Source organism: Neolamprologus brichardi, chromosome 15 (genome assembly GCF_056152115.1).
Source record: "Neolamprologus brichardi isolate AB-2024 chromosome 15, ASM5615211v1, whole genome shotgun sequence".
Lineage (NCBI taxonomy): Eukaryota > Metazoa > Chordata > Actinopteri > Cichliformes > Cichlidae > Neolamprologus > Neolamprologus brichardi.
In genome coordinates, this window is record NC_142118.1 from 12,970,796 (window position 1) to 12,997,137 (window position 26,342).

The 26,342-nt window shown below is 39.3% G+C and overlaps 1 protein-coding gene across 2 annotated transcripts; it reads left to right on the forward strand.

Annotated features, from left to right (window-relative positions):
• Positions 1 to 1,671: 1,671 nt before the first annotated feature.
• Positions 1,672 to 25,106, forward strand: lin28b (lin-28 homolog B (C. elegans)). 2 transcript variants are annotated; one of them, XM_035908501.2, is made up of 4 exons: positions 1,672 to 2,043; positions 9,192 to 9,385; positions 19,482 to 19,669; positions 23,718 to 25,106. In XM_035908501.2, exons 1-4 carry the CDS (start codon positions 1,848 to 1,850, stop codon positions 24,028 to 24,030), a joined length of 891 nt encoding a protein of 296 aa, XP_035764394.1. In that variant the 5' UTR covers positions 1,672 to 1,847; the 3' UTR covers positions 24,031 to 25,106. The 2 variants fall into 2 exon arrangements, with proteins under 2 accessions (XP_035764394.1, XP_006792579.1); XM_006792516.3 differs by lacking the exon at positions 1,672 to 2,043 and adding an exon at positions 8,142 to 8,421.
• Positions 25,107 to 26,342: the final 1,236 nt, after the last annotated feature.

A 26,342-nucleotide genomic window follows, 5' to 3' on the forward strand; every position in this document is an offset into this window, starting at 1 on the left:
AGATTCAGATCATTTTGAATGTAATTGAATGAAACGTGCTCAGTGTTCCAGCAAAACCAAATTACTCGTCATGTTATGAAACTAAAACAGTCGTAAAATCTGACGCCAAGAAGATTCAATTTTTCTTTTAAGTTTTGAGAATGTTTTCTGACACAACACTTCAACACTGACTCGCTTTACTTAAATTACCAAATTATACCGCCTGTCTTAATACTTTAACATCTGTTCCAGCTCCAGCTTCCATTTATCAAAAATGTTAAAAAAATAAATAAATCCCAGTCGTTACAAATAACTTTGTCAGCACTCAATGCCTCATCTAAGGTTTGCCCCCCCCCCCCCCCCCCCCCCCTTTTAATCACCTCCCAGCCAATTTAGATTGAATGCGCACGCGTCCAAATACACCCGCGTGGGAAATCAGAGGATACTGGACCACCAGATGGCGCATAAAACCCCGTGAAATCCTGCTGCCTGCCTACATGTAGACTGGTGTGTCAGTGAACTGATCCTAGTGGTAAACTTCACAAAAGAAAAAAACACCCTCACTGTTTCACTTGTCTGTGCTGAAGCTGGCGGGACATCACACACAAAGAAAGTGGTTTATAGGATTAGCCCATGCATGACCTACATTATAATATTATGTTAAAACATCCTATTATAAGTTGGCTTTAGGTGGAAATAACCATCACATGTGGCAATAATCTTATCAACTTATGTCTAGTGAAAGCGGTGAAAAAGATCCTCATTTCTGATTGGCTGACACATTCGAAGACATTATAACGCGCCCGATGAACACACACCTGTGATTATAAGCATTAACGCTTATAATCACATATAATCATTTAATAGTTGCGAATGTAGCTTATCTATCTATCTATCTATCTATCTATCTATCTATCTATCTATCTATCTATCTATCTATCTATCATTTTTTTTCTCTCTCAGTGTGAGGTACATTAATAATAGTGAAGTTGACTGACTTTATCAAACCGATGGATGGCGCTATTTATTCAATCCCACCCCCCACTTCTCAGTTACCAGTCGCTGATCTGGAACCAGCCCAGATGCGCTATTCAACAAGGATATGAAGCTGAAAGAGTCAACAGCAGACATCAGATCAGTGAGGAAAGTTTGGGGTTGCTGAAGGAGAGGATACATTATAGGCTAATAATAACTTTGGGGTGTCTTCTGTATGATCGCTTCACGGGTGATTGGAGTGAATATTTATGGTAATCTTGTAAGGAAAAGTAATCTGAGTTTACTGAGTGGTGGGTAGGTCTTTTAAACGGGCTGGGTGGGGGATGTTAAGTATGGATCTTCATCAACAAGAGAAAGAGAGGGAGAGAGGTGGGGATGGTTGGGAGCATGTTGGGGGGAGGTCATAGATGCCGCATGGTTAGAAGAGCAGTGATAAAGCTCAGAAGATCTCGCATACCAACGACGCATCTGCATCTTTTCTACTGGAAGACTTGTTTATGGGGAAACCTCACATTTGCAGCCTCACATTTGCAGCTAAAATGCTAGCACTAATTCAATTTTTAGACCTGGCTTGTGGAGGGTAGATATGAGATTGAGCCGTCAGTGTCTTTGAGCTTGAGCAGCCTTTTGTGAGAAGTTGGGAAATGAAGTGAGAGAGAGAAAAATCACCTTTGGAGCAGTTCAGAGGATGTTTTTTTCGGATCTGTGCCACAGCCTCACAGGAATCTGTTGGTTCAGTTTAAAACAAATCAGTCTGTCTCTCACGCTGCTGCAGCTTATGTTACAGAGTCACTATAAAATATTCATCCATGGAAAATCTCTTTGATTCCAGACGGTCACTTGGCTTCATGCGCCATGCAGGTTAAAGTCAGATGAAACATGTAACTCAAACTAGAGCGTCGGGAGACCTGATGTCCAGCAGGCTGATCTCTACTTCACCCTACATTTGCTCTATCAAAGGAACACCGGGAGAAACGCTTGGTCTGCCTGTGCCTTCTCATTCATTCACGGCGAGAGAGGGAGAGAAAAAAGGAAGCATGTCCACTTCCTCCTCTACCTCTTTTACAGGTGAGTGCGCTAAATTTTACCAACATTTTCCCCTATTTCCTCCAGCTTAAATCCACCCTCCTCAAGAAAAGCCTTGATTGAGACTGGCTCACCTATGTGCTGAAACCCCCCCACTACCATTCCCTGACCTGAAATGACCGACGTTACCCACCGTGAAGACTTGATGGATTGGTTCTTTAATCAAACGTAATCAAAACCGATTTGACGCTAAAGATGCGCACAAATGCGCCCAAAAGATTGCTTATCGTTTTGTTTTAAGGGAAATTACGCATTACACAGTTATTTGTATAACTACAACTGGAAGTCTTTAAAGGGAACTATCCCCAATACACGGGGGAAACCGGAAAAACAGCAATTAAACAAACGAGATCCATCATCACGGGATCTCTGTTAACCACTTTAAGCTGTATATTATGATATTTAAGGAGTATTAGCGTTGTTATAGCAGATCTATCGATTACATTGTGGGTGGATGCTCAGCTTCTCTATTTGTTTGACTAAAACTTCAGAAGGTTCAGTGAATCCAGGAGCAAGAAAAAACAGTCATACTGACCCGCTGAAGCCCCGCAGAACAACACGACAAAATAATCCAAAAATAAATTGGAAGAATGCGATATAGATGCGTGGCCCCATTGTGCGCAGTTTTTGGCGCACCAGCGGTACAAGCGCTTCTTCTCTAACCTCCCCCCTCTCCTCGCGCTCTCTGTGACGTCACTGATATTTCATTCAGATATTTTCACCCTGTTTACTCCCGGTGCAGGAGCCTTGGCCGGATGGTTAGACTACCACTACGTGATTTACCGCCCATAAAGTTTACTTTCGTCGCTTTTCTTTCTCTTCCTCCCTCAGAAGTAAACGGGAAATTCATCTCCTGAGACCAAAAGGTAAAACAAAAAAAAAAAAAATGGCTGTTGGAAGTGTATCAAATTGAAAGTCGCCCTAAAATGCCTCCAGTGAACAAATATCCAATCCTAATTTAAATGGAACGGGGCTTTTAAAAAATCGTATTTTACGAACTGAAGCATGAAAAACGAAGGGAAAGTTTTTGAGTTGCCCCTGTGGTCAAGTACGAACCACACAATACGCGTGTGCTTTTCTGTGCTGTGTGAATATTTTTTTTCGTTGACTCTAAATATTTGTTAACGAAATCTGTGAAGAAAGCAGAGGAAAATATTCGATGAATGGATGAGAAAAAAAATATCAATTCTTCTTTGTCTGCAGAGAGTCACCAACATCCAGGGATGGAAATTAAAGTGAGCTGTGCTTCGAATTTGAAACTAGATTTAAAAAAAAAAAAATTAGAAAAAAAACGTCATTTCTTGGCGTGTTTTTTTTTCTTCTCTTAAAACACTCCATAAGCATGTAGTCTTCAGGTCCTAAAAATAACCCTGAGGGGAGATGACCCCGCTCTGCCAACACTGTTTATCCATCCTTGTAAACGATAGGGAAAAGTGAAGGATTGGTAGCTGGAATGCATGAGGTAAACGACAAAAAACAACCCCCTCCTCACAAAAAAAGAAAAAGAGAAAAGAGAGAGGGACTCAATGAACCCTTTGAACTGCATTGACAGCAATGCAGGGTAAAATGCAAGTTTCCTCTGGGAGCCTACTTGGTGAAGAGTGGGGGTTGGGTGAGGTTAGCTGGGGAGAGGGAGTTCAAAGACTGCACAGAAAGTTGGTATTCAAACAACTCAGGAATCTGCATGTGCTCATAAATATATAGTTCATCTAAGACAACTGAAGATCTAAATCGCCACTGCACTGATCTTTCCTTGCAGGCTTAAAAATAAAGAGCAATACAGATTAATTAACATTTGAACAGGTTTTAAAAGATGGCTTATAAAAGACACATTTAAACAGAATATGTACTGGTATGTGACTTCCACTTGGTTTTCACTAAACCCCCAAAACACAATTAAATGAAAAAATTCTCTCTTTATTTAAAAAAGAAAACAAAATGCTCTTAAGATCCTATAGTTTGCAGCTTGGATGCACACATTTCTTTCTACTGATTAGAGCTATTAACTGAGAAAATAAAGCAACAAGAACAATAAATAAAACAAGGCTAATCCATTAAAAATATTACATTTGTTTTATTAAATATATCTATGCAAATCTTATCAATAAGCCAAATAAAACAAACCCAAGACACAGCTTCTCAATTCTACACCTGAAATTATTGCAGGCCTTACAGAGATTCATGTTATGACAGTTTTTTTTCTGCTCTCATGATAAATTTGTACTTGTAGTGCTGAACATCATATATCAACACTACCATATTGAATTGGACTGTACTGAAAAATAAATGAAGCCTCATTTGTATGATGTTGCATTGTCTCACAGAGACTATTGTGACATTCAAATTGGAACAAAAACCTTAGATGCACTTCTCCAGAACAGCTTATTTTTATATGAGGCAAATTTTTACATCACCCCTCTCATCGCTAGTTGTGATGAAAGAATAAAAACTATTCAGCTAATCACACATCTTAAAAATCGGGCAGTTCAACAAAGCGCTCCACAGAACAGGTGAGGATTAGATCGATATAAAGATACAGCATGTATGGAAACAGCTATGGAAATAGAGAGAGTAAAAAGACATACAAATGGGTTAAAGTGTTGCTCCTGCTTTGCATTCAAACAAATAATAAATGAAAAAAAAAATGCAGTTGCTTTGTCTTAAAAATGTATTTTTGTTACATAAGAATTAGCTCTTCAACCTTTTTTTCCCCCCCAAACATTCACATAAAAAGTTTCTTCTTTATCAGTGTCAGTTCTCTTTTTTCACATGTAGGGAGGTACTAAAATTAGATCATATCATAAGAAATGATATTAAACTAAAAAAAACACAAACAGTGATGTCGGTTTTAAAACGAAGGTCATCTGCAAACAAGGAGCTGCTCGGCTCATTTCAGAAACAGATCGTTTGCTAGCAATATTACAGATGTGACACGAAGATCCTTTTGTAGAACTTAATATGTGAAATATTTTCAATGCTCATCTTCATGGATAGAAGTGGAAAAAGTACAGATCCTTATATAAATGTAAATGAGTGTGAAAAATGAATCTTATTCTGTAGCATGACAAAACAACTAGTACAGAGATTGTTACAAGTTTTATGTTCGGCTTAAAAACAATCTTCAAAAAGAAAAGAAAAATATACGTCTTCAAAATATGTCAGTTCGCAGATGTCTTTAAAAAGTCTCAGTTGAAAAGTGTTGTTCTCTTTTTTTTATCGCCACAAATATAATGGAAAGGTTTGAAAGTAAAAGAGGTTTCAAAACAGTCTTATCTTGTTGCATAAGTGCAAACAAAAGGCGTGACTGTGGATCTGTGGCAGCTATAAAACAAACATCTAATGCAAAGAAACACAGTTTTTGAAGTTAGGCCATGTCACTTTTTCAGATGTAGGAACTTTGTTGTTGTTTGTTTTGTTTTGTCATGCTGTCAAATGATGAGAACTTTCTTCTGCTGAAGCTTGAAGGCAACCGATCAAACTGAGAAAAATCTGAATTTTCATAAATCATAAATCTGCATAAAGAGACGTATAAAAGAGATGGACATAGGTTTAAAAACCAGTTGAAAACCAACTATATGTGAAGAATTCGAATTAGTTTATGTCGATTATGAAAACAAACTACTTAGAACATCAGCAAAGCTTTACTTTCACAGGTTTTTCTGTGCCTCTGTACCATTACAATCGCTAAGGCTGTTTCACAAGCATTTCATGAATCAATTTGTTTTTTACAGGTTTAAAGCACACCATAAAATCTTCACTAACAACCATTTTGCTCTTTCAGTTCCCTCTTTTGACCGACAGGCACACCAGAGCCTCCCATATCTAAATCATTCCTTGTCATTCTTTTGCACACTTCGGTAAGCTGCACTGCGGTATTTTCCGCTGACTTGTCCTAATCAGAAAGGTCCTGTCAGGATATGAATGAGTGGATAACATCTGACAGTGGTATCCAATCCTGTGACCCACACAGTAATTCTATGGCTGCTGAGGAGGCCTCCACTACAAGCATCTTCAAAAACAGGCCTTGTGCGCGGGGGCTGGGTTGGACGGATTGGGGGTAGGGGCAAAGCTTGCGAATTCCGGAGGGTGGGCTCTTGAGCGTTGGTGGGTGGAGACAGGCTTGTTGTTGTTTCATTCCTCCAACGTGTTTTTCCTCTTTCCTCATACTCGCGAATAACCCCTCGAGAAACGTCCCACCAAGGCAGAAGTGAGATAAGATGGAAAGTTTCTCAATGGGCTTGTTCTTGTTGTTGATCTGCTCCGTGGGCTATTCTTCTCTTAAGTGATCTATGCTGTTGGATGTAAACCATGTCCAGAATAGGAAGTAAGACGTGTAATGGAATTTAAATGTGCTCAAACTTGATTTAGTCCAGCTTTTGTGTTTGTTTTGTGGTTTTAAACATACTGTGTTTTAACAGTACCATTTAAAAAAAACATATTGAACTGATACAAGCCACCTGTGTTAAAGTTCTCTTTAAGGAAGCTTAGTAATGCCACAAAAATCTCTTTAAGTTTGAATAAAAGTGTTTTGTAAGAAGAAGAAGGACAAACAAGACTTAACAATTTCAGCTCCAAACTTTACTGACAGCTTCATAGCATTTCTAAAAGCATTTCTACCCCCCCCCCCCCCCCAAAAAAAAAATAAAATAAACAAAAAACAAAACAAAAAGAAATGACCCTCCCCCACTCAAAAAGAAAAAGAAACAGACAGAACTAATCTTGGTAAGGAACGTATCCTCATGACAAACGAGGCTCAAGACTTACAAATATCTGCTTTGCTTTCTGTCAGTTTTCCAGTCACATTCCAAAGCTGTGAGTTCAGCTCTCCTCTGGTGCCCACTATGATACTGGGAGGTAACTGGTTGTGGGTTAGGAGCATGAGCACAAACACATGTCCATGCATGAAAGTGGGAAATGATCATTTGCACTGTGTTTTGTAAAATTCACAAGTTCTAGTTTCCAGCAAAACAGGTTTAGGTTTCTTAGCATAGTTGGATGTTATTTCTGTTAAAGCCACAGCTGCATTTCACCCTTTTGAATATACACTGTGTGAAAGTCTGAAGTGAACTGTGCAATGCAAACAAAGGCTGTAATAAGCTTACGTATTTTAATGGTGCTGTGTTTACTTTGTATAAAATGTAGAAAAGTTAACCCTGTCTTGAAAATCTTTTAGAGTTTGGCTTTGGTAATAGTCTGGAGAAGAGATTCAAACAAGCAAACAGTAATAGAAATCGACAAAAAACAAGCAGTAAAATACAATAAATTAAGAAACATTTTTTAGATGAATTTTGTTTGTTAAGTGATGCGTTATGTGTGAATTTTTACCCGTTTAACACCATTTTTGTCACCCTATGGAGGTCTAAACAAACCAACAGTAGACTAACATATTTTAAACATGTATGATTTTCTTTGAATTTACTTAATTTTTATGAGTCAAAATACTCAAAGTAAAAAAACAAACAAAAGCCACACAGGACACACTGCTGTACTTCCACGTGATGATGGGAAGATCTATGAAAACAAGCCTGCAAATCTGTAGGTTAATCAGCTACACCCATTAGGGGTCTAACTTCATCATTTGCTTTTGATTGTAATTGGTTGATTCATTATTTCCTTGTTTTTTTTTTGTGTGTTTTTGCTGTTGTCATGGCCACCCTATTATTCCGCAGAGTTCATTAAAATGTAATTTAATCCCATCCAATCATCTAATCTAATCTCAGTGCATAATAGCTTTATGTAGCTACACCAACCCCTTTTGATACAGGACCTCAACAAAACACATTGCAAGCAGTGCACTGCAGCGCATAGCATATCATATAGCACACGTTACAGCTTGCAGCTTCCCACAGTGGACGTGGGTTGTTTTATGATCTACACAACTATTGGGCGCGTGCTGTTGATGGTTCCGAGACCAGTTTCTCTCTACCCCCCCCCCCCCCCCCCCCAACACACACCCATTTTACTCTTTGAATCTTGGGACAGAAATGAGAAGCAAGAAAGCATGTAATTGACAAAGTCACGTGTTCTCACTACGGGAACGGGCACAGCCAGCTCGAGAGCGAATGAGAGCGAAGACGAGAGCGAGAGAGGGAGTAAGAGAGGCAGCGACCGAGAGAGAGAGAGAGGGGTAGAGCAGTAGGCTACAGAGGTGGTGTGAGTGAGGAAGGGATTGAAGGGAAGAGAGAAAGACATGACAAAAATATCAAAAGGCAGAAAGCACGCCGTACCATGCGAGCTAAACTGGTGACCGATGGGATCGAGGATGTCGGATTAATGGTGACTACCGCAGCCCGTTTTCGCAGAGGAAGCTTCTCTATTGCAACTTGGGCGCAGAGGGTCCGCGGGGAAACATGGCCGAAGGTTATTCTGCAATTATTTTCTATTTTCTGCTCTTAGTTTTTTGTTGTTGTTATATATATATATATATATTTGCTCCACGTGAGCTCGCGCGAGAAGGGAGAAGGAGGCAAGGTGCAGCGTGATTATTGTTCCAAACCTCAATAAAAAAATTCAAAAATAAAAAAATAAAGCCTGAACCGCCACACTGCCGAGCACCACATCTAACCACGTCTGGCAGCATTAAGATAGATCCACTGTTAGAGCGTATATGCTTTTCAAGCCAGTAGTAAAGCTCGAGGAACCATGTGTACACCTGCCCTTTTTTTCCTCCCCTTATAGCATGCAACTCCACATCAGGAGCGGGCTGTAGATGCACGAGAAAAACCCTCCACAAGTTACACCACTGAGCATGCCTGTGCACGAATCAGAGGCATTCATCTGTCATGGAGTAACAACTTTTTCCCCCTTTTTTTGGTTGAGGGAAGGTCCGGTTGACGCACATCGGCTCACAGCACCACGCGTCCCTCTTCGCTTATGTGACATGTGAAAAATAGTATAGGAAATTTCTACCGGCCCTGAACTTCGCATAGCCTGTACTTGAAGTGGAGGGGATTCCCCTCACGCTTCTTGGAGAAGTTTTCTTTATTTCTTGTCTTTTTTTTTTACGCAACAAAGCCCATTAAACTTATATAAACGTGTATGCACGCAGGGCGGTGAGTGTTGAGCGGCGTGTCTGCGAGCACAAACAAAATGTTCTAACTCGCCTCTTGTACTGCCCGCTCGTTCTACAGGAGGGTCGGGTAAAGGTGGCGGAGAAGACCCCGCCAAGTCCGCCGAGCAGGAGGAGGACCGCACTCGACCTCAGGTCCTGTCGGGATCGGGCTTCTGCAAATGGTTCAACGTCCGGATGGGATTTGGATTTATCTCAATGACCAACAGCGAAGGGAGCCCCGTTGACCCCCCTCTGGATGTTTTCGTCCACCAAGTAAGTTGATGAAAACGTACACACAAGCACCGAGGAATACGCGTCTGCGTCGTGGTGATGTGGTGGGCATTGGCCTCATCCGGATTTTCCTTTCTTTGAAAAAAAAAGAAGCGTGGAAAAGCGACGAATGATTGAATACTTTTTATTTCCTCTGCCCAAAAAATGCTACTGTTACCTCAGATCCCATCTTGCTGTCCTCGGGCCCTTTTTAATTCTTCTTCACAGCGATAGTTACACTGTATCATCCGGATGTTTCGCCTTGCCCGACACGTTACTGTGTAACAACATGCTGTCCACATGCTTAAGGGACAGGAAAAACCAAACCAAAAACAAACAAACGACACACACACACACACACACACACACAACACACACACACACACACACACACACACACACACACACACACACAAAGTTTTCCTCTGAGGCCATGCGTTTAGCTCTCCCTTTTCTTTCCTCTGTGAAGGGAAAGGAAAGAAATGTCGTGTGGATATGACACGGTTAGTTTCACACTTGGCCCTGTAATGGACAGCAGAGCTTGCTTGATATCCAGCCAGCTAACATGTCGGAGACCGTGTTTTTTTTTTTTTTTAACTCACTGCTGGGTTCTGTTCTGGGAAGGTGGATTTTTGCCCAGTGCTGTTGTTTGCTTGATGTACTTGAACCGTATGTGCAGTTTATAGAAACATCCTTTTACTTTCATACCGAATGGTGACGTGAAGCCTGTGTGTCCCCCTCCCACTCCCTCCGCGTGTACTGCTGATTTATTGTGCATGGAGTTCATTTCAGAGGCCTTGTTTTTGACTGCTACAGAAAACAAAGAGCAGTGAAGTCCTCCCTTGTTTTAGCTCCTCTTTCCCTCCATTAAATCGCCCTTTTTACGGTCCTATAAAGTGCCTTTAAAATTCTCGAGAAACGACAGATGACGAAGAGAGGCATTTTTGTTGCCATTTCATTTGACACACTCTCTCACTTCATTGTAGAAAAGATGACTCCACTGATTACTATAAGACAAATTAGTAGCACTGGGAAATATGGATTATAGTTGCATAAAGGCATTAGTTTATTTAGGTAAAAAATATATATATAATGTAACTCAAACACTTACAGTATGTTTTTTTTTCCAAGCTTCATGCCAGTCTAAAAATAGAAAGCGGGACCACAGTTTCACATGGTTTGCTATCCAATGTCTTTTTTGAATGGCATTTGAGTGTGTTCTGCACCAGCAAGGTAGTTTCCATCTCTCTGAGCTATGCTGCATTCAGCTCAGTTTATATGGAAAAATAAATAAATAAATACAAATAAAAATAAATAAATATATATGTACATTTCAAATTGTCCGCAGTATTTGATTGACCAAATGTGTTCACTGCCATTGAATTCTGACAGCGGTAAAGCTGGTTGTTTAGTGCATTTAGTTTGGCTATAAGCGTGATAATCGAGAGTTATAAAAATATCTGCATTAAAATCCTGGAGTAAAGTGCAAAAAATATTCAGTGAATAACAACAATATGTTGAGCTTTGCTTCATGTGCATCTCCATATGCACGTAATAATATAGCCTGACATGTATTTCTACATTTCTTTGTTAACATTTACATGTATGAGGATGTTTTCATGCGCTCTTACTGCGGCTGCATGAAACAAGCCCAAGCTCGGGAAAGTGGATGACTACAGCACTATGTTATCAGATTTTGATTGATACGTTCACATTGTGGCTTCATCGACTGAAAGCACTGCATCTGTCCATACACTCCAGACTCCTGTCTTCCCTGCTGCTCAGAGATGTTTTAGGAGTGGATCAGGCCATCAAGGGTGAATAAAGGTGTGCTCTGGGAAACAGTCTTAAGAGCTGAGCAGGAGTCTAACAAAACACTGTGTGTCTCAGTAGTTTGTAGCCTATAAGGCAGAAAAGGCTTGTGCGGTATATTGTTGCTTTACATAGGGAAAATTTTTAGATCCACAATGCAAGAAAGGCTCACTAGGTACTGTGATGATGGCGGTGTATAGATGAAAATGTTTGCAGAGCTGCTCTGTAACAATTCATTTGTCTTTTTCATATTTTGGGAGGGTGGTAGGGACCAAATTGTTCCTAATATAGCTTTTTGTTAAATTATAGCATTCAGTGAATCATATGTTTACACTCGATCATTTGTGTCCCAGTGTTTCTGGCAGCTGTACGCGCTCACAGTGACACGACTGTCATTTAGCACAAAGGGGAAGACATCGTGCATTCATAAACACGCTGTCATAATAAATGCAAACAACCCCGTGATTTCTTTGGAATGATTCACACTCGTGCATTCGTATTAAATCGGTCACTTGTTCTCTCTGATTGTTCCACCCTCTCTGTCTCTCTGCTAGCAGCCTGGAGCCAATTGAATATACTGATGTTATTTCCAGGTTTAAAAGAAATGTTCAAATTTGGAAATATTGAATACAGATCTGGCCTGTTATATCTTAAGTAGACAATTATTTAAAAGTCTTAAAGCCATAATAATTGTTTTAGGATGCATTTTTGTCATTTTTAATCAGTGGCAAGCTCACAATCAAACCAACTGAAAACAAAGGTTATGAATTATTTTACACGTTTGTGGTAAAAGGGTCGTTGTCGAAATAAAACTATCAGAAAGAATGCCGATTTATTCTTGCACAACACTGACCCTATCCGCATGATAAAAGCTGAGGTAAGAAAGATAGGGAGGGGAAGAGGGAGCAGGAGGAAGGGGGGAAGAGAGGAGGAGTTTCCTTAAGAGAGGGAAAGAGGAGGGATGTGGGAAAAAAAAAAGTGTGGGTGAGGGGTGGGGGTGCTGGGCTGGGGACGGCGGTAGTCCAAGAGGAAAACATGAGTGAGAGGTTGGAAAAAGACGAGCGAGTGGTGGAGCGGGAGGTAAAGGAGGGAGGGTGTGATTGCGCTTGTGTGTGTGTGTGAGAGAGAGAGAGTTAGTGTGAGCCCCCCCACCCCCCAGAGCACGAGGCCTCTTCCTGGGAGGCCTCTTCATCACGGCTCCTATCTGATCGCTTCCTTTCGGAAGGTGTGAGAGAGTAATTAAGCATCTTCACTCTCTCCTTAGTGATTCCACTATTACATTATCTCTGTGTGTCAACCACTTCTCTACCTGGGCTGAGTGTTTTTTACTATGTGTGTGTGTCTGTGTGTGTGTGTTTGGGGGGGGGGGGGGGGGGGGGGGTTGTCTCTCCTTGGGCATTCTTTAAAAAGAGGAATTTCTTAAAGACAAAAAGGCAAGAGGGTAGGCGAGGGGTTTAGTGGGTTGGGGGTGCTGCCTGCCCTTTGTCGGTAATCAGTTTGAAATGTTGAACAGTTTGCTGTTGCTATTCTCCTGAAACCCCATGAGTTTATGAATCCCTTACGAATGTGTGTGTGTGAGCACTTCTTACTTTCTGCTTTCGGCCACCAGGTTGTCGATGCCTACGTGTGATCCGTTGTAAAATGTTCTAGGTTTTTGATCATGCATGTGCGCACTCGAGAGAGAGAGAGAGAGTGTGTGTGTGTTTTGTGTAGTGAGGTTAAAGTGGGCCCCTAGTGAGATTAACCTCTGGTCCGTGTCACCGTTTGGCATGCAGGCCCCACCCATCTCTGCCTGCAGATAGCCAGTATCAGGCTTTGTGTCTCCTGCAGCCACACCACTCCACTCACCCACACCACCGCCACCGCCACCCTTCCCGTCTTTACATCAAATAAAGCAAAAGAAGAAGAAAGACAAGTCATGTGACTTCCTTTTGAGGAGCTGGCCGCATATAGCGGATGTTTGATTGGTAATTGGAAGGGTGATGGAGTAGACACAGACGGGCTACAATAAAAAAAGAGCAGCAGTTCCGCTGGTCATGTCAGTATGAGCTGATTAAGGATTTAAGCATTTAATTAATCTATTTTTTTTTAATTACCAGGAATGAAAAATTCCAGGAGGCTCTTTCTAGTTCTTTCTTTAATATTTAATGTTCTTGGCTGCTCAGTTCTTCTATGCAATGCTTGATAGATTTTAAGGGCTACAGTCTGTAATTTGTTTTTATTTATTAGCAGTTTGTTTTTCCATTGATCATTTTGTCCTAAAAATGACAAAGAAAAGCATCAAAAAGGAAAAAAATAATAATCATCAAAGACCTAGTTAATTAATAAAACAACTGTTACATTTCCGAAGGATAGAGAAAAGTTAGATTTAGACACAACATGTGTAAACAGACGTTTAAAAGCTTTTCTTTTGGAGAGATTTTTCTGAAACAGTGTGTGGCATGAGTTTTAATTTGCGATAATCTATAGTCAAATTTCTATTAAAAATTGCTAGAGAGACAGATGAAAGCAATTTATATGTAAAAACACAGTTGTTGCAAAGGCTCAAATAAAAAAAATAAAGATAATGAATTAGATAAAGATTAGAGCTATTATAGTAAATAAAATGTATAAAATCCCTCAATTAAACATCTGACTACATTTATCTCATGTTCATCTCTTTGTATTCATGTTAGAATTCATCAGATCCGAGCTAATAACCAGCACTCATTTTTGTGTCATGTTTGTCACGCATTACATCATCATCTGTCTACTTTGTTAGATTGGGTGAGTTCAGTGCCAAAGCATACAAAGAAAAAAAAAGACAGCTGCTGTTTTTTGCCTCTGTAAATAGATTCAACTGTAAAACCAATTAAATAATGATTGTAACTCAAATTGTATGCACTACCAATGTACACGTGTAAGGTTTGAAAGGTTTGCATTGATCCATCATTTTTCCTAAAAGAAAACGTGAAAAATTCAAACCTTTTAAAAATGATTTCTGTCATTTTAAATTTATGATATATTCCATCATTTGTTCTTCTGTGAAAGTGACACCTCTTTAAATGGCTGGCAGTGAATCTTTGCAGTGACACTGGACTGTTTCTGTTTTGAATGGGTGCAGTTATTAGCAGGCTGTGTGCTTTATCACCAGTCACCTCAGTGAGGTTCATTTCCCCCTCTCATGCTGATAAATGTACCAGGATGATCTAGTGCTTCCTTCCCCAGATCAAATATTTGGCCCAGTCATAATCGGGGGTGTTGGATGTTGTTAATTTGAAGCAGGGGAAACATGAAGGCTTTTAACTGTTTGATGGGGGCTGGGCGAGGTTCAAAGGTCAGAGCCACTAATGACAATGTGTTGAGGAGGGCTGCGGTGTCACCGACATAAGAGCGGCTCTGTTGGTGGTTTTCACTGGCATGTTTGTGTATGTGTGTGTGTGTGTGTGTGTGTGTGTTTCCTCTCCCTTTCTTCTTTGGTTTATATATATCCTGTTGGGTTATGTCCATCTGAGGTGATCTAGCCCAGCTTTATCCACTTAGCATTTCCTGTGTATTAAAAGCTACTCAGTGACACCAAGCCACATGTTGACCACCATCTCCCTCTACTCACTCACCTCTGCACATTCCCGTTCCTCTTAGAAACGAGCACAATGCCCTTCTCCACCTCTGATTTAAGACATCCCATAATTAGCCATTCCATAGCTGGTGGTCGCCTCGGAGAGAGGCTGGTGGAGGATGGTGGCTCTCCTCTCTCTTGCTTCCCCATCCCCTCACATTACAGCTTCCTGTATTGATTGCTGGGTCTGGTGATGACGAGGGCCGGCTGATGAAAAGGAGGGCTATTTCTATCTAGGATGTCAGTGTCGATATTGATCTCGGGCTCTTTCCTACACACACACACACACACACACACACACACACACACACACACATATATATATATGTACGGTAACATGCATGAAGACCTAAAGATATTTATTACACATAAGGAAGCTTGCAAGCATAATCAAGCCCTTTTAGAGTATCTTTCGATCCTTTTGTTGGATAGGTTTCTTCCGTTTAAGGCATGGTGCTGGCTGCTGGTGACTCTTAAGTTTAAGCACAGAGTGGTGGTGTGGTCTTCCCAGCAGGCTGGGGGTGGTGCTACGATGGTTATACCACTGACCTCAGGATTTCTCCTGCTGACCTGTGGGGTTCCTGATCAAATGGTGGTTTTGTTCCTGGCCTCCCCCAATTCCAGCCACTGATGAGGAGTTGCTCCTCCATTGGAGCTGAACAGAATGCGGTGGAGGTAGTTCCATGAACCCCCACCCCCCACCCTTGTCCTCCTCTTCCTCCAGATTCCCACCCATATCCACCTCCCTGTGCTAAGCCACTCCCCCATTTTGTGTTAGAGTCTCTCTTGCTCTCCTTCTCTCTTTTTCGTTCTGCTTGGCATTCTTTCATTCCCTCACCTTAGCCGTGCCCTCTCCTGACCTCTTTGCGTAAACTGAAACGGGTCAGGACACCCGCCAGGTCACTTGAGAGGAGGGGACTCAGGTTGCAGGTTCTGATTTGCGAAGTTTTCTCACACACACACGCTTACACATGCATAGAGCAGCTCGGAGGCACACATGTATATACAGATCCATATGCTGCAGTTTATTACGTAATTGCAGAGACTGAGCTGTTGCGAGTGAACGCGTCAGAACGTATCTGACACAAACATGATGCCATAACCTATATGGAGGAGATTTTAGTGTGTGTGTGTGTCTATGTGTGTTTTCCTGCATTTCTACAGAACAAAAGGGGATGTGTGGTTTCCTCACTGGTGCATTGTGGGAATTGAGTGAGTTGGAGAGGGGGGGGGGGGGGGGGGGGGGGGGGTAGAGTGCTGAGACAAACCACTCAACTTTGACCTGGAGAGACAAGCTGCTTCTGGACTGAAGACAGGAGAGGAAGAGGAAGGGCTCGTGTGCCATAGTCTAGAGACTAGCTGATGTTTATTTATCATTATTCTGAATATATTGTGTTTCATGGGGGATGGGCACAACCTTTTGTTGTCTTTTTACTGATATCTGCTGAACAAATGCCTTTTAGCCATTCAGATGGTCTAATGATGGTAATTATAAAATCAATTGGCGTTTCCATTTGAATGACCAGGGTATAGCTCGGCTGTAGCTTCTCGTTTGGTTGATTCTTTTGCTGGTATGAGCAGAGAACTTTGATAAAAGAATAAGTTAATGAATATGGAATCTTAACATTATTACTATTATTATTTTGTAACATAATGTTCTGAGATTGATCATGAAGCTGCTTGCTTAGTTTGTGACTCTCCTCACCGTCCTTTCTGTGTTACTTCCTTTTTTGCATCTGTGGTGCATAATCTTTCCTCTTGCTCATTTCCATTCCCTGATTCTCATCTATTCCTCAAAGCCAAATCCAATAGCTGAATGGCCAAAATGGATGAGTCTTCCATCACCAATCGACTAGAAGCAGAGTGGCCTTGGCTGTAACTCACTTACTGCAGTGGGGGAATCAAGCAGGACATCAGAGGAAGAATGAATGAGTGAATTTTGGACATTTTGCTTTTAATGCTAAAAACAGGCGATTAATCTCTTTCGAATAAATTGTTGAAATGTTAAAATGTGGGAAAAAAAGAAAGAATTGTTTAAAAAGGTTAAATATGAAGTCACAACTCTTCCGTGTATATATCTATATTTTCTGAGGATTAAACTGAAAACCTATTTATTGTTTTATTATATAAAAAAAGTAAAGCAAAAAAATGTGTATTATTGCTCATTGTGATAGAGGCCTTTGGAATCCAGATTAATAGCTTTTTGGTAAAAGTTTATGTTTCATATGTACTAATTTGTGTTTAATATATATGAAAGAAATCTAAATCCAAAAATCTCTAATGAAAAAAACGATTAAAACGCAGGGAAATAACATAATTATATATCAGCATTGTTGAAGTTTAAGAAATTTGATGGCTTTCTAAAACTTTTTTTGTACTGAACTATAAGTTGTAAAAATACCAATTCAAAAAAAAACAAAAAACTAAAAACAAAAACAAAACAACAACTAATAACCTTTATTATTTGAAACTGAAGTTAGTTTTTTTTCATGATATCAAAGTTTGTCTTCGATATCATTCTTTTAAGGAATAAAGTTCAAGTAAAGGGAGGTAAAGATAAGAAAAGGGAAAATATAAAAAAAATGCAACTTACTTAAATTGTCTAAATTATATATATATAAATTTTTTAAAAATGCATAAAAATTACTTTAAAAACAGAAAAAACGAACATAAACTGACTTATTTAATGTAGAGTGGATATTTTATTTTTTCTTATCTATTTGAAAGTTTTTCTTTAATCCTAAGAAAGTCTTGGCGTGACCCTCATTTACCGAGTATTGTGATATGTTGAGTGTCTTTAGAATACATTTCATTAAGCATTTTTTAAAAGATTTTTGAATAACTGGGTGTTGTAATAATGACAGTTTGTGTTACCTGAATTTTTAAAGGCTAACTAACAGATCCCAAGAAAATGTATTTGATTGCATATTCTTACATTTAGATATTCTTTGTGTTTGCAGTAGGTTTTGAAGTTTTTTCGCTGTGTGAAACAAGGTTAAATGTTTTCCTTTTTTTTTTCATACTTGTTTTCCTGAAGGAAGCAGAGACATATTAAATGTATTTCGTTTCACTTCCATTTAATCCACGTGGTATCCCAGTGGTCATTTATTGTACAGTGGTTTTCACATGGACAATTATCCGAGTGCAGTGAGTTCAAGCACTATTCTTAGTTTGTAATTAATTCCCACATCCTCTGTACGTCTTTCCTCTCTCTTAGGTTTTCATCTCTATCTACAAACCACCTATAGAGCGCCTTCAGCTTCCTGTAACCTCAGTCGTTGCAGAAAAATGCTGCTGTGCACAATTTCTCTCCTTCTTCTATAGTTTCACATCTATATCATCTGATCATTTGTGCCTTTCTCTTCCTTTGTCTCCTACATATCTGACTCTACAGCATGCACTGCTTTTACAGATAGCCTGTGTGTTATTTATAGGTCTTGATGTATAGTAGGTAGTAGGTTTGCTCTGCACACTGCATGCCCATGTGGGCGTGTGTTTACCTATAAGAGCCGCAGGGCTTGCTGCGATTCATGAAGGTCACGGATTCTGTGCCTATCAGCCGTCCGCGCTGTGCGATCAACAAGACATAAATCATTGTCCAGTGGTTATGTAGTAACTAAATCAATATTTCCGATCATGTAGATAAGATGGATGGTGGATGCTTTAAAAAAAAAAAAAGATTGTATAGGTGTAACATTCTTGTCTTTTAAGCCTACAGAAAAGGAAGTGGTGTCTCTGCGAAAAGTAGATAAAGAGAGTAAACCAAGGACATATCATGTGAGATAAGTCGCTCTGTGGAGCAACCTTCACGGCAGTTGGTACAAACCACATATAGTCAATCCACCATGTTTGAAGTAATGTATTTGCCTCTCGATGTTCATTGTCTGCTAATACTTGTTGTGTTCGCTGCATGTGTGTAAAAGCCCACCTTGTGGACTTGCCCGTGTTAATAAAGTAAATGTTGATTCTTGAGCTATGTGGAAATAAAAGGAGTTGATTGGAAAGCTTTTTGTGTGCAGACGTAATAATATATCTGGCAACTGCTCAATGTGTAGATTTAACCTAATGGGTGTGGGCTTGCGTAACATTAATGCTTTATCTTATGCAGACAGAAAGAGGAACTAATCCATTTTCACTGAAAGACTGCATTTTCTGCCTAAGAAGGGGGCTGTCTTTATGTCTAGCTGCATACTGAAGGCTATTAAAGTATAATAGCCTTTGTCAGTTTCCATGAATCATCTGGGGTTAAAAAATATTCAATATAACCAACAAAGGTAAAACACACCCTGATACTGCTGTATAAAAAGCCTTTAAAGCTAACATAATAGAGATCTTTCAGTTGCCTTTAATGAGCTACCTTATTCAGTGACGTGGCTTACTATTATAAAAGAATCAGATTTACATTTTCCTGGAACAGTTTTGCTCTTACAAAATCTAACATCCTACAAATGAACCTTTAAAGATTTATTTTTGTATAGGCTTGAAATTATAATATTTTAACCTAAGGGAAACAAATTCTTTGACATTAAAATTAAAGAAATTTCAACAAACATGAGCCCTAACGTGTTGGATACTCTAGCTTATAACACACAAGGCGTTATCCTACCTACACACTCGTGTGTCTTGCATTTGGCAATAAGCATCTGCCTCTTTTAAAGGGATAATTGCCCTTTTTTATTCTTCCAACAGAGCAAACTAGTGATGGAGGGCTTCCGCAGCTTAAAGGAGGGTGAGCAGGTGGAGTTCACCTATAAGAAGTCCTCTAAGGGCCTAGAGTCTCTGCGGGTGACCGGACCTGGTGGGGGACCCTGTGCAGGCAGTGAGAGGAGACCCAAAGGGAAGGTCCCATTGCAGAAACGCAAACCAAAGGGAGACCGGTAGGTTTTTATTCATTTTTGAAACAAAAAAAAAATGTATGTGTATGTTTTGCGTCTGCATGAATGTAGTCACACATATGCATGGTTTTCCTGAAAATGTGAAATACGTGAATGCGTGTAGGTGCCTGTGGCTAGCTTTGAGAAAGCAAGAATACGCTGTAGCAACAGGAAACATATTCTATATGTACAGCTACCCGCAGTGAGTGGCTTCTGAGTGGGCTGAGATTATAGATTAAATCTATTCAATCTGCCTCGGTACATGCCTGTTGCTATGGTTATTGTGCACCATAATAAGGAATTGAATAGGGCACTTCGCTTGCCATTGCCGCTATTTTAAATCAATTTGCCAGCTTTTACATTAGAGACTATATTAGCATGGGGGTAGATTGGACCTATATGCATCTCAATGCAGCGGTAGCCAAATCAATTGTTTTGTCCTCAGTGGAATCCTGAAGGGAGCTTTGCTAAAATCTGCAGAGGGAGCCATAGGGAGTGCCTTGAAAACGCTAAGCAGAGTCCTCCTGTCCTCCTACTGAAAGAAAGTGCCCTCATTTGATGTGCGGCAAATCCTGCCAGGTAGAGTCTAAGTACTGTATCTGTTGTGGGAAGGTATCACATGATTTCAAGGCTACATTTACATGAGAAAGTGTAGCGCTGGCACCCTTTATGTTGCTGCATCACTGTTGCTTCAGTGCTCCAATGCAGCACTATCGTGTTTTTTTTTTGTTTTTTTTAATAGTGGTAAAGAAAAGCATTTGTTAGAAAGGAAGAAACTGTATCTGACAGAGAAGGCTCCCTGATTGGTTTACACAGCTGAATAATTCAGCTTATTTTGGATAATTGATCCAGTGTTAGGTCAAGTGTCTGTCTTCTGCTAATGTGGTAGCAAGGTGGTTTTGGATTCAGTGATGGCAGGTAGATGTGTGTTTCTGTCTTTGTGAATGCTGGTCAGTGGGAGCAGCTACTGGTGGGTTACGCTGCGGGTTATTCTGCTATGCAACGGATCATTTCTTTCTTTTCTCTAGAGCTGCTCAGATCACGTTCTGTAAAACTGTTCAGTTTAAAAATTGAGTAAACAATTCATCGGTTGTGGAAATAGTGGCTAAAAACTTTAGTGATGACAGCACTGATTTTTTTATCAAACAGAAATTAGCAGAGAAGTCGATGTTTAACAGTAATTGTTGAGAAATGTTCATCAGCTGTTTTCTTTAAACTAATTAAGCACTCATCTGTAACCATTTCCCTGAAAAAAAATTGCCATTAGCATTTAAAGCTCATTAGTCTTAATCTGTGATAAAAACATTCTTCAATATTAAACTTAAAGGACATCCAAATATTTTGAGCTGTTTTGTCTTCATCCAGGTTTTTCCCAGTTTGATATGAAATTTAGTCTATCAATGTTTTCTCTTTGTGTTGCATGCATTTGAATCAAATTAGCTGAGATCAAACTGTGCTTTTATTACACTAAATGAGTGCATGACCTGAGACATACAAGAAAACTGAATTACATGAGTGAATATTTTAAACGTTAAAACCTAAATTCTCCAATAAATTCATGGATTTTCATGCTACCTTGGGATTTGAACTATAATTAGTATATAAATATAATTATTTAATTGCACAAATTAATTTATCAGATCACTGTACTTGTATGAATCCAGGTTTTGAGGACACTTACTAATTACCTCTTAAAACCTACCTTTAAGTCTTTCTTAATTAATGTCACAGCTTTTAGTGAGGTAGCAGTCTTATCTGTAGTCTCTATTATATTCTTTATGGTTTATTTATTGTAGAAAAATAATACTTTTACACAATTAAACATTTAAACAATTAAACAATTAAACATTGCATTATTTTTTTCTTAGTTAATTCAAACAGCAAGTTGTTATTTTATTGGATGCAAAGAACACAGGTTAAGTAAAGATAATTTATCTGGTTGCGTAGAAAAGGCTGTCATGGTTCAATTTCTTATTTAGTGGCAGCAATTTGCAGTTGGGTCTACTTGTCGATTCTTATTTTGTTAATTGGTAATCAAATCGGATGCACCTTAAAATGTGTGCAGTAAGCAGTTATTTCATAATGATAAGCGGTTGAGTTTTGCACTGCTGCAGTAGAAATTTAACACAAACTGATGCATCCAGAATCATTTGTTCTAGACTTCATTGCCCAAGAGATATTAAGCTTTTTACACCAGGACATTATTAAAAACCTGAACGGTGACTTGTATGACATAAAGCCTTAAAAAAAAAAGAAAGAAAATATGACAAAAAATATTTATTATTTAATGCAGTGCAAAGAGAACTGATGGCATCATGACGGGCTAACATTTTGGCCTAATTTCTCTTCAGGCTTTTATTGTTGCCATTTCATTGCTGGTATTCTTTTCAGAGATAATAATATAATGCAGTTTGACATGCCACAGCGGCCACACCACACCAAAATCATATACAACACTCCCATCTAGTGGGGAATTTTAGTTGGAGCCGACATTTCTACTCCGTAGTGCCGATGATGGACAAGAGTGAAATAAAATCTTTATTCTTTTTTTTTAAAAATTCTTCTTCTTCTTCTTCTTATTGTTATTATTATTATAATTACCATGTTAGAAATGATAGTTATTAGTAGGGCCATAATTTGTTGTAGTTTTGCCTTTTTAAATCAATCAAGTGTGTTTTCAGCAGTTTTCAGCTTTAATTCAAGGGGTTCAAAAAAAGTTTGCATTAACTGCTTAAGAATTTCAGTATTTTAATTAAAAATACTCCCATTTGTTATTTAAATTATTATATATAACATGTATTAATTGTTTAAAAATAAAGCATTTTAATGTCCAGGTCAGATCTGTTGCTTCATTATTTCATGACCAATAAAGCAGACATATCTGAAGTTGGTTCCATGTGTTGAATTTATATTTTTCACTGTGATTTTAAATGCGAGGCACAGAGAAATGTCAGTGCAAGTGAGGGACGACATATTAGGTTTAAAAACAAAAATAAATCACAAGTCCCAAATATTCTAAAAACAAATGAAAGCACCGGGCAATTCAGCAACATCAAAAGATCGGAAAAACCAAAGGAGACAACTAATGTGCACAAAGACAGAATTACTTTCATAGTGAAAGAAAACAACCTCACAACATCTAACACTGTGCCGAAGTCTACAATCAAGAGATGCCTTCATGAGGGTAATTACAGAGGCCAGATTAGACATTACAAGAAAACACCTTAACGAGCCTGCAGTTCTAAAAAAAAAAAAAGATTCTTGAAAACAAGACTAGCTTGTGTCATAATGATGGAAAGAGAAACGTATGGAGAAAGGAGAGAACAGCTCATGATATGAAGCATACCATGATCCTTGCCAGACATGAGGAAGGAAATATTATGGCATGAGCATGTATGGCTACCAACCACTAGTGTTTACTGATGATGTGACCACTGATAGAAGTAGCAGGATGAATTGTGACATTTACAGAACTATAGTCTTTGTTTAAAATTAGCCAAATGTTGCTAAACTGATTGGAGAGCGCTTCAAAGTGCAAATGGTTAGCGCTCCATCGAATACTGCAAACCAAGACTTTCCCTATGCTAAGAAATGGCGTATTCTTCAGTGGCCAAGTTAGTCACCTGATCTCAACCTAACTGAACATGCTTTTCACTTACTGAAAACAAACGTGAATGCAGAAAGAGCCGCGAACAAACCTAGCAGAGCATCTCAAGGGAAGACACACAGCCTTTGGTGATGTCATTGAGTTCTAGGCTTCAGGACTGCCATCTGCAAAGGATTGTCAAAAACAGTCCTTCTATTTAAAATTATTCTAGTTTCTCTAATTATCTTTGGGCCTTTGCAAATGGAAGGCTGTAACAACTGCTATAACTCCTATACAGTTGTGTCTTTGTCCAACAAATTATGGATCTAACTGTATTTTAGCCGCAAAGTGCTTGCAGATTCAGAACTACAAAGTCTGTTTTCTGTTTTAAGAAAAAGAAAAGGAAAAGCTAAAAACAAAGATCCTGTTCATGCTTTCTGTTCTTTTCTCCTCTGTCCCCTGCAGCTGTTATAACTGTGGAGGTCTGGATCACCATGCCAAGGAGTGTGGCCTGCCCCCCCAGCCAAAGAAATGCCACTACTGCCAGAGCATCACGCACATGGTGGCTCAGTGTCCCCACAAGGCGCTGGCGCCCGCCACAGGCTCTCAGGACCAACATGCGTCTACCTCGGCCTCTAGCCCAGGGACCGGGCCTTACCTCTCTCTCCCAGAGGAAGAGGAGCGCTCTGGCTCGTCTCCTCTGGAGGGCTCCTCCTCTTCCCCCGAGGAGCCCCATACACAACGTGGCTCTCGGACCCAGAGGTGGAGGAAATCCTGAAATAGTCCATAGGGGTGAATCTTTCACCGCTAGCCTCTGACACCTCATGTCTCCTCTCAATCAAGGTTACCTGAAGCTCCCCTCATCTACCTCACACCTGTGAAAAATGGGAGGTCTTTATTTCTTTACTTTTATTGTTTGTTTTTTTGTTGTTGTTGTTTTTTTTTTTTTTACAATTTCTAACCAGCGCAGCTATGGCAACGATCAGTGGGGTACGTAATGGGCAAGAATGTGTGTGACTGACTTGCAGTCATTTGGTGCAGCTATGGCAACCACGGCTGGAATGGTGACTGCAGGGGATTACTCTTGTTTCAGTCTCTGCAGCACGAGAGTGAGAAAAAAAACAAAAAACACTGTATAAGTCTAGTCTTGATGATTGTTTTTGCCTTTGTACCCTTGGACCTAAGTGTTGGCCATTATGAATGCTTTTTCTCTACACGACTATCTTGCAGATTTAAAGCCACAAAATATCCTGTAGGCCTAATCATTCTGAAAAATCATGATGCATCCTTTTAGCACACACAGTAGCTCATCTTAAGAAGGATTAGAAGAAGACCTCAAGACCCTCTAAGCGATAATCCAGACCCGCAGGACCGTTAGCTTGGCTTCTAAAGATCTTTAGGGAAACTTTATGGATCCCAGAGGGAATTTTTTTTAAAAAAGACAGCCAGCTGCTAGATCACACTCTATACTTCTTAAACACTCACATACATACATGCATACCTCTTATATGATATAGACCGGACCAACTGATTGTCAGACGTCAAACATGTGCAAGGCTGAGAGAAAGCGCGTGTCCTGTGCGTGTTACGCATGCTCGAACAGAAAGCAAAACTGTCAGACTGAAGCACCTCTTCCTCAGGTGTGAGTCAACATTATTAACCCTTATGTTTCCTATTATCATAGATAGACACAGTCTATATAAGACATCATATAATCCATCTAGATCATAGTTTAGATTCAAAGTAATGAATTGATCATTAGATTTCCATTTTGGTTGTGGCATAATTAGTTGAAAATAACATTACAGTTTATAAATTATAGTATAAGTCATTAATATATATATATATATATATATGTATATATATATATATATGTATATATATATATATATATGTATATATATATATATATATATATATATATATATATATATATATATATATATATATATATATATATATATATATATATATAAAGTCACAAGATATAATTAAAATTCTATTAACTTTAAGTAATGCATTTATAAGGAATTAGCTCTGATCTATAGGTGTATATTGCATGGGATGCTTTGTTGGTGTGTGAAAACTCTCTCTCTATTTAACCATTTGGATTCATGACAAATCAAACTGAAGTTTAAAAAAACCCCAAACTCCATATTTTCCCATATTTGCTAAATCAGATTCTCAGAAATCGCCTTTGATACAGCACAAAAGCTCACCGTTTTGTTACAGGTGTAGTACCAGACCATTGTACTATCTTTGTATCTTATTTATTTAATACCTCACTAACTATCCTTCTTGAAAAATGAATGTCAAGCTGTTTGCTCTCCCAGCCGTGTTACAGTAAGATTGAACCACCTGTTCCTCTTCCATCTGTGCCTACCATTTGTTAGCCAGCACCAGCCAGGTTAATGCGCAGTCCTCTTTGGGATGAGGTGACATCACTGCTGCTGCTGCTGCTGCTTCAAACTCACTGAAACAAAAAAAAGGAGAGAGAGAGAGAGAGAGAGAGAGAGAGAGAGAGAGAGAGAATAAGAGTGCTGCTTTTGGTATAACTTGAATCCCAAGCATGGCTTTAGTGGCACTTATTTGTGACCTAACAACTCTTCTCTGACCATACTGAATGTGAAAAGAGCTTATCTGAAGTCGACTCCTCACACAATTCAAGTTGAGTCGCTTTGGAGTTGTATCTTAATGTTCTGACAAATCAAATAACTTTGTACGATTATATCAAACTAGCGTGTGTGTTTTTAAAAGCTCTAAGTAGACAAGCAACTTTTTTTGGTATATTTCCATACCAAAGAGTGTGGCTTTATTTTGTTTTTGAAGGCATTTAATGTTAAGACTTGCTGAAGTGCTTGCTATCCTCGCTCTTTCAAATAAGAGGAACTTATTGCTGAAAGCGCATTAGAGCAGTTGTTGTTGTTGTTTTATTTTATTTTTTTAATTTAATGTACAGTGTATTTGAATGTGTGCGTGCGTTAAAGATCAAATCTCAACAATGCAGCATGACAGAGATAAAAAAAAAAGAAGAAGTGAATGACCAAACCACAGAAGGAGCACAGCCCATGCTCGAAACTCTATGGAAAC